At 43.3% G+C, this 13,537-nt stretch overlaps 1 protein-coding gene across 6 annotated transcripts in view; it reads left to right on the forward strand.

Moving 5' to 3' along the window:
* Window positions 1–13,537, forward strand: part of CCPG1 (cell cycle progression 1) — a 50,980-nt gene that overhangs the window by 3,946 nt on the left and 33,497 nt on the right. For 4 of the 6 annotated variants that reach the window (XM_017881351.1, XM_017881373.1, XM_017881382.1 and 1 more), the window contains exon 2: window positions 12,112–12,180. In XM_017881351.1, the coding sequence (XP_017736840.1) occupies window positions 12,121–12,180 (60 nt within the window). In that variant the 5' untranslated portion in view covers window positions 12,112–12,120. Of the gene's footprint in view, window positions 1–3,013; window positions 3,068–4,071; window positions 4,107–12,111; window positions 12,181–13,537 lie in introns of those variants that run through there. The other 2 variants (XM_017881367.1, XM_017881365.1) reach the window with 2 other exon arrangements.

Below are 13,537 nucleotides of genomic sequence, written 5' to 3' on the forward strand. Positions count from 1 at the left end.
GGTGGCTTTTCCAGACTGAAGGAAACCTGGCTCCTCTCTTGACCTTGCACTCTGTTGCATTGAATGCCCCGAAACTGCAGTGTACTTCTGTGATTGAGCTTTTAATGTTGGTTTTGATTTGTTTTAATCTCACTTCTATAAGTTTAAGAAAGGTCATCAGTCTAGTTTGACAATAGGAAGTAGTTATTGTTTTTAATACTCTCACATGGATCTTTTTTTTTTTCTTTTTGAGACGGAGTCTTGCTCTGTTGCCCAGGCTGGAGTGCAGTGGCATGATCTAGGCTCACTGCAAGCTCCGCCTCCCGGGTTCACGCCATTCTCCTGCCTCAGCCTCCCGAGTAGCTGGGACTACAGGCTCCCGCCACCACACCCGGCTAATTTTTTGTATTTTAGTAGAGACGGGGTTTCACCGTGTTAGCCAGGATGGTCTCGATATCCTGACCTCGTGATCTGCCCGCCTCAGCCTCCCAAAGTGCTGGGATTACAGGCGTGAGCCACTGCGCCCCGCCTCTCAAATGGATCTTTAAGTTGATTTCTTAACAGTGAGACTACATTGAATTTGAAATCTCAGGTCCTCTGAGAGATGCATTTCATGTTTAAAACATTGGTCTTTGAGGCAAAGAAGTAATGGAGTTTAGATTTTTCCTTCTGGGGAAGTTATCCCTGGCCACTAGAGGATCTGACCCTTGAGATTAACTTCAGGTCAGGTTGATATATAGAATATTTACGATAAAGAAAAAGTATTTTAGAAACAAATACATATTGGCCGGGTGTGGTGGCTCCCGCCTGTAATCCCAGCACTTTGGGAGGTCGAGGCAAGTGGATCACCTGAGGTCAGGGGTTCGAGACCAGCCTGGTCCAACATGGTGAAACGCCATCTCTACTAAAAATACAAAACGTAGCCTGACTTGGTGGTGTGTACCTGTAGTCCCAACTACTCAGGAGGCTGAGGTGGGAGGATCTCTTGAGCCAAGGAGTTTGAGGTTACAGTGAGCTGTGGTGGCGCCACTGTACTCCCGTCTGGTTGAGTGACAGAGTGAGATCCTGTCTCTAAAAAGAAAGCTATAATAAATACAATTGGAGCTATTTATCAAAACTTTGAACTTAATACTAATTAATAAAGTAACTCAAGGAAAAAAGTAAGTAGTGTAAGCTACCATTAGGCAAATTATGCTGAGAAGTATAGTAAATGCTGTAGATTCAAGGGAAGATGAAATCAGTGTATGTCAGAAACAGTGATCCAGGAAAATTTCATGGGAGAAGACAGCTTTAAATACAGCAATCAGAATTTAGGAAGAAAAGCATTTCAGGAAGTGAAGACATGGAGTTAGGGTTGTCCGTTTTGTGTTCAGAAGATAACAAGTAAATTACTTGGGCCAGATGAGGAGGAAAGCTAATCAGATTAGTTGCAAGTTACATTAGAACCAGATAGTGGGAGCTTTTCAGTGTCACACTAAGGAGTGTGTCTTTATTGTACAGAATACTTACTCTTAAGGTCGGGGAGACTCTTTGAGTGGGAAGAAAAAATTTTAGCACTGGGTATAAATGTATGTAATCTGCAGTCTCTTTTGTCTTTGCCTCTATGTTTATAGAGTATAGTGTTTTTTTGTTTTTTGTGTTTTTTTTTTTTTTTAACACGGAGTTTCGTTCTTGTTGCCCAGGCTGGAGTGCAATGGAGTGATCTTGGCTCACTGCTACCTCTGCTTCCTGGTTCAAGCGATTCTCCTGCCTCAGCCTCCCAAGTAGCTGGGATTACAGGCATGCACCACCACACCTGGCTAATTTTTGTATTTTTAGTAGAGACAGAGTTTCCCCATGTTGGTCAAGCTGGTCTCGAACTCCTGACCTCAGGTGATCCACCTGCCTCAGCCTCTCAAAGTGCTGGGATTACAGGCATGAGCTACTATGCCCGGCCTAACAGTTGGTCTTTTTAATATTTAGCTCATCTCTAGGTGTTTCATTCCATATAACTAAATCTCAGTTGTGTTCAGGCACAAAAAAGATGGAAAACTACTCATTCATTCTTCACAACTGTTTTCAGGACCTCAAGGAGGCCTTCCCTAACCACCCTATTTAACATTCCAGTTCTTGCACCATCCCCACCCCTACTCTGCCCTCACTTTTTCTCCATGGCACTGGGCACCAGCTAGCTGGCTAACTCTGTCTTTAAAAAGTACTTTTCTTCACAGGAGGTTTTCTTTTGTTTTTGTTTTCTTTCTTTCAATCCTGTATCTTCAGGACTTAGAAGAGTTCATGGCACATAGTAGGTACTCAGTAATCATATGTTGAATGAATAAATGCAGTTTCATGTTCCAGATGAGGATAGGCTCATTTGAAATATTTCCATAGGTTTATTAGACAAAAAGTAGACTTTCAAAAAGTTTTGATGCCGGGCGCAGTGGCTCACACCTGTAATCCCAGCACTTTGGGAGGCTGAGGCAGGCGGATCACGAGGTCAAGAGATCGAGACCATCCTGGCCAACGTGGTGAAACCCCAACATGGTGAAACCCATCTCTACTAAAAGTACAAAAATTAGCTGGGCATGGTGGTGTGTGCCTGTAATCCCAGCTACTTGGGAGGCTGAGGCAGGATAATCTCTTGAACCTGGGAAGTAGAGGTTGCAGTGAGCCGAGATCGTGCCACTGCACTGTAGCCTGGAGACAGAGTGAGACTCCGTCTCAAAAAAAAAAAAAAAAAAGTTTTCATTAGTTGGGATCTTGTATCCTCTTCCCTTTCTCAAGTGATGCATTTTAAAGCAGACATTTTCATATCCTTTGGTGGAGGTGAAAGACCCAGACATTTTGAAAAGCATTTTTTAGAAATACGTTCTTAAAAGCACTCCAAACTGACCGTCTTATCTTTGGTCACATGACAGTACAGCTGCACTTTGGGGCCTTTGCCTATAGCCTATTGGTTGCCTCACTTCGGAATTGTAGACATGTGGGAGAATAATGCTACCATTCTTCTCCATCTTGTCTAGTTCTAGAAGATATGGTGATGGAAACCTCACCTTTTTCATAGTAAAATGTAGCTACTCAGGAATGATGAGGGGCACCATCATATCAGGTAATATTCATTCCAGTTATATTTTATGAGGTAAAATTGATATTGTTGTTTGGTTATTCTTACAGATTTTGACAGCCTCCACCGAAGTGTTTTAAAATCACTTATTTAGTCTATAACTCTTCCCTGAATTCAGTCTCCGGACACCTACTTGATGTTTCCTCTTGGATGTGATAATAACTATCTCAGATTTAAAATGCTCCCAATCAATTTACTGATTTTCTTTTCTTCCTTTTTCTTTTTTTCCAAGATGAGAGTCTTGTTCTGTCTCCCAGGCTAGAGTGCAGTGGCGTGGTCGCGGCTCACTGCAACCTCCGCCTCCTGGGTTCAGGCAATTCTCCTGCCTCAGCCTCCCAAGTAGCTGGGACTACAGGCATCCACCACACCACTTGGCCAATTTTTGTATTTTTAGTAGAGACAGGGTTTCACCATGTTGGCCAAGCTGGTCATGAACTCCTAACCTCAAGTGATCCGCCCACTTTGGCCTCCCAAAGTGCTGGGATTACAGGTGTGAGCCATCACGCCAGGCCCAATTCACTGATTTTCTTCTCATAACCTGCTCTTTTTGAAATCTTCTGCCTCAGTGGCTATTCCATTCTGGTACTCGGTGAGGCCAGGAGTCATCCTTTATACCCCATATTCAATACATCAGGAAGTCCTGTTGGCTGTGCCTTTGAAATCCGTGTATAATCTGTCCATTTCTCGCTGTCTTCACTGCATCCATCCTAGTGCAAACCACCATCATCTCTCACCTGGATTATCATAGCAGCCACGCAAATGAACTTCTTGCTTCTGCCTTTGCTCCCCCACAATTCTGTCCCAATAGGTAGCCAGAGTGATCTTTTATTCCTTTTCTCAAAACCTGTCTGTGACTTTTAGTTTTCACTCAGAGTAAAAAGCTAAAACGCTTTTTAAAAGGAGTCTTAGGATCTGTAAGCCCTACTCAATCTGTCCCCTTGCCCACCCTATTATCTTGTGTTTAATCTTGTCTTCCTCTCTCCTGCTAGGTGATCCACACAGGCCTCCTTGCTGTTTCTCAAAGGTAGAGCTTTGATCTCAACTTTATACCTACTATTCATTTGGTCTTAAGTGCTCTTCCTCCAGTTAACTGTATATAATGGCGCCTCACTCATTCAAATCTTTGCTCACATATACTTTAGCAATGAAGCTTCCGCTGACCATCCTTTTTAGAATTAAACTTCTCTATTCCAGCATAAATCTATCCCAGAATAAATCTCTTCAAATATTTTACAGGGTTTGACTCTTTTTGTTGACATAACTCTAAGGTTTTTGACCTGAATGTGTGGTGACTCTTGCTTATAATGGCCATATTGTTTTTGGCTACTGTAATTCTGTGAGTTAGCAGAAATAGGAGGAGCAGCAAGAAGATGATTTCAGTATTGTAGCTGTTGTGTGTTAGACACTTTGAGAAACCTGCAAGTGGACATGAAAAGCAATTGGAAATACATGACTGAGATCGAGTTAAAATAAACTACTCTGAGGAATAAAAGGAAGCCTGAGCCTAAACAGAACTTCAAGTTTATTGTCTTCACAAAATATTCTTTGTTTTATAACTGTATGATTTCTTAGCCTTTGTAGCTGTCCTATATTCTGCTTATTTCTAAATTATTAGTAAAGCTCTTAAAATCGGGGGAGGGTTTATACATTTACCAATGGTCAGAATAATGGGAGAGGCTCATGGACTTCTCCAGAATTTTGAGTTCTTTTTTTTTTTTTTTTTGGAGGTGTAGTCTCACTCTGTTGCCCAGGCTGGAGTGCAGTGGCATGATCGTGGCTCACTGCAGCCTCCTCCTCCTGGTTTCAAGCGATTCTTCTGATTCAGGTTCCCTAGTAGCTGAGACTACAGGCGCGCATCAGCATGCCCGACTAATTTTTGTTTTTTTAGTAGATAATGGTGTTTCACTATTTGGCCAGGTTAGTCTCGAACTCCTGACCTCATGATCTGCACGCCTCTGCCTCCCAAAGTGCTGGGATTACAGGCGTGATCTGCCACACCCAGCCTTATTTTGAGTTCTGTAAAGAACAGTTAACTGCACTATCCCCCAGACGTGGTTACCTTTCTTGTTTATTGATTGCTTAATATGTATTTAGCATTCACTCAGTATGTGTTGGGAATACATTATAGGCTGGTAAACAAGCAATTACAGCACAATGCTCTGTATTAAGTGCTAGATGCAGAAAATAATAGAGTCTTAGGGCTAGGGTCAAGGGATGGTTCTCAAAGGAAGTGAACCATTAGCTGAGATAAGCACAGGAGTTTGGGTGCTGGTAAAGGGATGGGCGACTGATCAGAATATGTAAAGCCCTGGAGTAAAGACAAAGCCAAGCATTTTGAGGGGAACTGAGAAGGTTGGGCAAAGAGGGAATGAATTAAAAGAGATGAGAGCTAGAGATAAAAGACTTGATATTCAAGGCTTTGGGGCATTATCTTGAAGAAAATCTTAACATTTTAAAGGAATGACATAATGAGATTAACATTTTAAGATCTCTAGCTATAATGGGGAGGTTCAAACTGCCAGGGGGCTTTCATATTCATTGTGTCTAGGATAGGGCTTAAAAAGTTATTATTTTTTTTCTTGCTTTGATTGTAGTATGCGCCCAACATTTTGAGAAGAGCTGAATTAATAGGGTTCTTTAGTAAGCCTGTTAATTTTGCTTATCTAAATTTTCATGGTGGTGTTAGGGCCAGCGGGAAATCTTTTTTTCTCATTTGGGCTGGATGGTGTTACCAAAACACCAGGGGTTTGGTCTAGGTCCTGCTGCTTGCTGCAAAGCAAGCCAATCACAGAGATGAGTATTGCCAGAGAAGAAGGCTTTAATTGGGTGCTGCAGCCAAGGAGATGGGAGATCAGTCTCAAATCCGCCTCTGACTGACTGAAATTAGAGGTTTATATAGCGGAGAAGAAATGTAACCATGTGTGGGCAAACAGGAATTAGAGAGGGGTGAGAAAGAGAAGTTGGTCAACAGGCAACAGGTGGTCAGTTAGGCAATCATGCAGGGTCTGGCTTCTCATTGTCATCTGTTAAGTAAGCTTCAGCTTCTTGATCCTATCTAGGAGGCCTTATGGTTTCCTAAGAAAGGAGCTTAGATAACACAAATAGAACTTTCTCAAGTTTTAAGACTGAGAGGATCAATTTCTGTATTTATTCAAAGAAACCATAAAAGTTCTGTGGGATAACTGGCTGGTTTCAATGTTATCTTTCCCTCAAGGAAGTAAACAAAGCATTAAACTGGGGCCTGATTGAAGTGGGCTTTTTGATTTGAGAAATTCAAGTATGGTAAGTTCTCCCAAGTCAGTAATGTATTTTACTTTTTTGAAATCTGTTTGTTAGAAGATGGGATCAGGCAAAGGGAAGGAGGGAAGCTTTCACACAGTTGAGAAAGAATGCTTTTTAGGCTTCAGGCAGTTTTCTTTCTTTCTTTCTTTCTTTCTTTCTTATTTTTTTTGAGACGGTGTCTCCCTCTGTTGCCCAGGCTGGAGTGCAGTGGCACAATCTTGGCTCACTGCAAGCGCTGCCTCCCAGGTTCACGCCATTCTCCTGCCTCAGCCTCCCCAGTAGCTGGGACTACAGGCACCTACCACCACGCCTGGCTAATTTTTTGTATTTTAGTAGAGACGGGGTTTCACCATGTTAGCCAGGATGGTCTCCATCTCCTGACCTCGTGATCCGCCCGCCTCGGCCTCCCAAAGTGCTGGGATTAGAGGCATGAGCCACTTATCCTGGTGGCTTCAGCCAGTTTTCTTATCACAAAGCCCTCACCTACTTCTTGTTTCATATAGAATTTTTCCAGTTACCCAGTCACTTAAACCGGAAACCTGGGAGCTATCCTACACTTTTGCCCTTCTACAGTTGGTTATTCAGTCCTTTAATAAAATAATCTTTAGGTAGGCTGGGTGCGGTGGCTCACGCCTGTAATCCCAGCACTTTGTGAGGCTGAGATGGGTGGATCACTTGAGCCCAGGAGTTTGGGACCAGCCTACCAACCTAGCAAGTCCCTGACTCTTAAAAAGAAATTAGCTGGGCAGGGTGGCATATATCTGCATAGCCCTGGCTACTTGGGAGACTGAGGTGGGAGCATCTACTTGAGCCTGGGAGTTCAAGGCTGTGTTTCTGGTGGAGGGTGTCCAGGTTCTTGGCATCTTAAAAAAAGAACTGGACAAAACACACAGACAAAGCAAGGAAAGAATGAAGTCAGAGATTTATTGAAAATGAAAGTACACTCCACAGTGTGGTGGCGGGCCCTAGCGTGGGGGCTCAAGGGCGCTGTTATAGAATTTGTGGGGGCTTAAATACCCTCTAGAGGTTTCTATTGGTTACTTGGTGTGCACCCTATGTAAATGGAGAGGTGAAGTAAAGTTACAAAGTCATTTCCTTGGTGTATGCCCTATGGAGAGGATATTTCCTGTCATAGCTGAAGTGTGAATCAACCTGATGTACCCTGCCTCCAGACCCTATTTTCCTGTCTCAGCAGCATTGAGCTGTGTTCATACTACTGTATGCCAGCCTGAGTGACAGAGTGAGACCTTTCATCCAAATCATGACAAAAATAATAATCTTTCATGTCTTCTCAGAGCTCTTCTAAACCCTTCCCGCTATCTTCTGAACCCTTTCCCTCATCAACACTGATTAAGTTTAGATGCTCATCTTTTTCATGGAATATTATGTTGCTTCCTTGCATCCCACAGGTCTAGGGTTGTTTAGTTGCTTCCCTATGTTTAAAAAAAATTTTTTTTGAGACAATCTCACTGTGTTATCCACACTGGAGTGCAGTCATACAATCATAGCTCGCTGCAACCTTGAACTTGAGCTAAAGTGATCCTCCTGCCTCAGCTTCCCAAGTAACTAGGACAACAGGTGTGGGCCACCATGTCCTGCTGATTTAACATTTTTTTTTGGTAGAGACGAGGAGTCTTACTATGTTGCCCAGACGGATCTTGAACGTCTGGCCTCAAGTGATCCTCCCACCTCAGCCTCCCAAAGTGCTGTTAACAGGTGCAAGCCGCCACTCTCGGCCCTGCCATCTTAATATATGTATTTTGTTTTATTTTATTTATTTTGAGATGGAATTTCCCTCGTTGCCCAGGCTGGAGTGCAATGGTGTGATCTCGGCTCACCGCAACATCCGCCTCCTGGGTTCAAGCAGTTCTTCTGGCTGAGCCTCCTCAGTAGCTGGGATTACAGGCACTTGCCACCGTGCCCAGCTAAGTTTTTGTATTTTTAGTAGAGACGGGGTTTCATCATCTTGGCCAGGCTGGTCTTGAACTCCTGACCTCATGATCCACCCACCTCGGCCTCCCAAAGTGATGAGATTAAAGGCGTGAGCCTTGGCGCCCGGCCAATATATGCTCATTTGAAAAATCAAATCTGACCGGATGGCAGCCGCTCATGCCTGTCGTCCCAGCACTTTGAGAGGCCAAGGGAGGTGGATCACTTGAGCTCAGGAGTGTGAAACCAACCTGGGCAACATGGCAAAACCCTGTCTTTACAAAAAATACAAATATTAGGCATGGCGGTGCACACCTGTAGTTCCAGCTACTCAGGAGGCTGAGGTGGGAGGGTAGCTTGAGCCTGGGAGGTCAAGGCTGCGATGAACTGTGTTCATGTCACTGTTCTACAGCCTAAGTGACAAAGCGAGATCCTATCAAAAATTTAAAAAAATCGTGGCCAGATGCCGTGGCTTCACGCCTGTAATCCCAGCACTTTGGAAGTCTGAGTTGGGCGGATCACGAGGTCAGGAGATGGAGACTATCCTGGCCTTTAGTAAGGATGGTGAAACCCCGTCTCTACTAAAAATACAAAAATTAGCTGGGTGTGATGGTGCGTGCCTGTAGTCCCAGCTACTTGGGAGGCTGAAGCAGGAGAATTGCTTGAACCAGGGAGTCGGAGGTTGTGGTGAGCTGAGATGACGCCACTGCACTCCAGCCTGGTGACAGAGTGAGACTCCATCTCAAAGAAAAGAAAAGAAAAAGACTGTCTCTTCGCATAAGCTTGGCATCTTTTTAAACTACGTTAAGTACTAAATTGTCTTTTTCATTTTTTATTTTTAACGAACTTATCGGGCCGGTCGCCGCTGGCTCAAGCCTGTAAATCCCAGCTTTGGCCGAGGCAGCGCGAGTGGCATCACGAGGTCAGGAGACGTCGACCATCCTGGCCTCAACACGGCGAACCCCGGCTCTCTAACTAACAATACAAAAAACTGGCCGGGGCGAGGTTGGTGGCGCACCTGGGGCCTGCCCGCTACTCGGGAGCTGGGCCAGGGAACGGTGTGAACCTGGTAGGCGGGAGCTGCAGGTGAGCTGAGATCCGGGACCACTGCACTCCAGGCCTGGCGACAGGAGCCGACGACTCCGTCTTCAAAAAAAAAAAAAAAAAAAAAAAAAAAGAACCTTTCATATTCTTTTACATTTTCTGCCTTTGTTCTTCCTGCGTGATGCTTTTTTTCTTTTTCACTGGGACATCTTTCCTTGTCATCAGATCTTTTGATTTGTTTTTTTTAGTGAGGAATCAGATATCGTTTTGTTTGTTTTTTGTGTTGTTGCCCAGGCTGATCTTGAACTCTTGGACTTAAGCAGTCCTCCCATCTTGGCCTCTCAGTGTTGGGGCTGGAGATGTGAAAGATGTAAACTACCACACCTAGCCCTTTTTTTTTTGAAGAGTAAGGATCTCACTGTGTTATCCAGTCTGGAGTACAGTGGCAATTCACAGTCATGATCATTATGGCTCTTAACCACCTTGAACTCCTGCCCTCAAGGGATCTTTCTTCCTCAGGCTCCCAAGTAGTTGGGATTAATAGGCACTTTGCACTGCTCCCAGCTCCAGAAATCTTCATTTTAATGTAGTATCTCAATTTTTAAATTTTGACAACTGTTAATTTACTTTAAAATATGCTATCAAATTTGCAACCTCATTTATAGAGACTTCTTTGATCATTCTCCTTTCCCCCTGCAAATTTAATTGCTAAGTCTTTGTGTATTTTCATGTCATGCATAATTTTCAAGCTATTATAAACACGATTCTCATGCAAATAGACATTGATATGAAAGTCCTGAAAAATAGTTGAATGAGAAATTGGGGTTTATATAGTCAGTTTAGGCCAGGTGCAGTGGCTCAGGCCTGTAATCCCAGCACTTTGGGAAGCTGAGGAGGGCGAATTGTTGAGGCCAGGCCTTCCAGACCAGCCTGGCCAACATGGCCAAACTTTGTCTTTACAAAAAATTAGCTGGGCATGGTGGCACGCGCCCAGCTACTCATGGGGCTGAGGCAGGAGGATCAATTGAGTTTGGGAGGTCAAGGCTGCTGTGAGCCATGATTATGCCATTGCACTCAAGCCTGTATGACAGAACAGGACCCTGTCACACACACAAAAAAAGAAATATCGTCCGTTTAATAAAGAATGCCGGCAGGTTGAATGAGAAATTGGGATTTATATAGTCAGTTTAATAAAGATTGCTGAAATAAAGTTGCTAAGATATAAACATGGTTAATATCCTACAGGGTATTTAAACCGTAGCTTTTTGGATAACCACTACTGACTGGACAGAAAAACTTTATTTTACCCTAGTAGTTTTCTGTAAGTTTACCTTTAAATTTATAGAGTTATGAACTGCCTGGGCCTTAATCACTTGAAATTAGAAATCAAGCAATTAGATGACCTCAGGTGAACCTATTACAAAATGCTCTATCATAACATGAAAAGTCATGCAATTGATGTCTTAGTTCAGGTTTTAAATAATTCATTTGAAACATGTTAATTTTTATACTATTAGTGACCAACCTCTTTGTATCCTCTCTTTTTGAATATCAATGTTCAGGAGTTTCCAGAATAATTAACAGGTTATATGGATCTGACTTGAGGCCAGGAGTTTGAGACCATCCTGTCCGACACGGTGAAACCTCGTCTCTACTAAAAATACAAAAACCAAAAAACAAAAAAAACAGATTATGTAGATCTGTATTTTTGCCCTGTTCTTATTTGAGCACTACTTCCGTATTGTCTGCGGTTGATTTCTGTTAGAAGTTGGATCTAATGTGTTCACAGTATACGTCCAATAATAGAAGCATAAGACACATGTAGAATAAATCAGTAGAAATACTATTTGTTTTAATAAGTTGAGTTTTGAAGTTTAAAGGAGTTTCAGATACAAAAACAAAAAACCAGGTAGAGTGACCATTGTATGCTGGTTTAGGGCTTGAGTCCAGGTTGTTGCCAGTGACCAGATGTTTCTAACCAACCTCTGGTGTCTTCCCCACCACCGCCCCAACTTTAATCCAACTGAAGTATTGCTGACACAGTTATTTTCATAAAAACAGTTTGATTGCTGGGCATGTTGGCTCTTGCCTGTAATCCCAGCACTTTGGGAGGCCAAGGCGGGCGGATCATGAGGTCAGGAGTTCGAGACCAGCCTGGCCAACATAGTGAAACCCCATTTCTGCTAAAAATACAAAAATTATCTGGGCATGGTGGCGCGCACTGTAGTCCCAGCTGCTCGGGAGACTGAGGCAGGAGACTCAGTCTCAAAACGGTTTGATCATGTTTCTTCTCTGTTTGAAAAACGTAAATTGCTTCATGTTGCCAACATACAGACTTCGTTTTTCTTGGCATAGGAGCTTTTCAGTTTCCCTCTGCTTCTCAGTTTCTGCCGTCATGTTTTTCACACCTTACTGTTCATTGAAAATAGAGTCCTTTACTGTTGCTGCCTGCTCCCCATTCACGATTCTCCTTTTCTTTCATCTCTGGCCAAATGCTACATTTTCTTTTAGACATAACTTTTTTCTTCATTCCAACAGTATGACTGTCTAGACGGTTCTAGTCTAGGAGGGTCTCCTTGTCTTAGAAGTTTCCTTATATCTGTTCCTTTAGGTATGCAGTCCTGTCATGTTCTGTATGGTAAATTTATGGGTGGCTTGTCTCTGTTTCACCTGGAAGACAGTAAACCACTTTTCAAACTTAGTGTCACATATAGTGCTTCCTATAGAATTTTAAAAAATGTGTCCCATAAGTCAATATGTTTTTGTATTTGTAGACCTGAAAGATGTCTGAAAATTCCAGTGACAGTGATTCATCTTGTGGTTGGACTGTCATCAGTCATGAGGTATGATATTTAATACTTTCTTATAAGGTAATTTGTAATATTAATGTTACCAGTGATGTAAACGGTGTTCTTTGAAGATCAGTCTTTTTCTACATTTAAGCAAAAAGTTCCAATGGACATTTTCCCTCTCATATTAAACTTCACTGCTGAGAACTCTTTATGAGCCAGCATCTTCTACATTATTGTACATAGCCTTGAGACATTAGGCAAATACTTATTGAGGGTTTATTATTGGTCAGGGCTTGTGCTTTACTTTCATTTTCATATAATTTTTTCTTTTTTTTTTTTAGATGGAGTCTCACTCCATTGCTCAGGCTGGAATGCAGTGGCGCCATCTCGGCTCACTGCAAGCTCCGCCTCCCGGGTTGGAGCCATTCTCCTGCCTCAGCCTCCCGAGTAGCGGGGTCTACAGGCGTGAGCCACCGCGCCCCGCTAATATTTTTGTATTTTTAGTAGAGATGGGGTTTCACCATGTTAGCCAGGATGGTCTGGATCTCCTGACCTTGTGATCCATCCGCCTCGGCCTCCCAAAGTGATGGGATTACAGGCGTGAGCCACCGCGCCCGGCACAAAATGAATTTTATAATAGAAGATTGATCTATGTACAACAAGTATACATAACTTGTACATTTTATTTTCTCATGGCAGTAATGTATGTTCACTATAGAAAAATGACAGTATACTGGCCAGGCGCGGTAACTCAACACCTGTAATCCCAGCACTTTGGGAGGCTGAGGTGGGCGGATTACGAGGTCAGGAGATCGAGACCATCCTGGCTAACACTATGAAGCCCCGTCTCTACTAACAATACAAAAAATAAGCCGGGCCTGGTAGTGCGCGCCTGTGGTCCCAGCTATTCCGGAGGCTGAGGCAGGATAATCGCTTGAACCTGGGAGGCGGAAGTTGCGGTGAGCCAAGACCACCGAACCAGTGCATTCTAGCCTGGGTGAAAGAGTGAGACTCCGTCTCAGGAAAAAAAAAAAAAAAAAAATTAGCCGGGCGTGGTGGTGGGCGTAGTGGCGGGCACCTGCAGTCCCAGCTACTTGGGAGGCTGAGGCAGGAGAATGGCGTGAACCCAGGAGGCAGAGCTTGCAGTGAGCCGAGATCGCGCCACTACACTCTAGCCTGGGCGACAGAGCCAGACTCCGTCTCAAAAAAAAAAAAAAGAAAAGAAAAATGACAGTATACTGATAAAGAGAAATATACTTACTCCAGGTTTTAATGGACTTATCTATAATTTTCCCATTTGTTTTTATGGTATTGCAATCCTCACTTGTTTTCTTAATAAAAGTTTTAGGCCGGGTGTGGTGGCTCACGCTTGTAATCCCAGCACTTTGGGAGGCCAAGGGGGGGTGAA

The sequence above is a fragment of the Rhinopithecus bieti genome, unplaced genomic scaffold (genome assembly GCF_001698545.2).
Source record: "Rhinopithecus bieti isolate Rb0 unplaced genomic scaffold, ASM169854v2 scaffold_1106, whole genome shotgun sequence".
Lineage (NCBI taxonomy): Eukaryota > Metazoa > Chordata > Mammalia > Primates > Cercopithecidae > Rhinopithecus > Rhinopithecus bieti.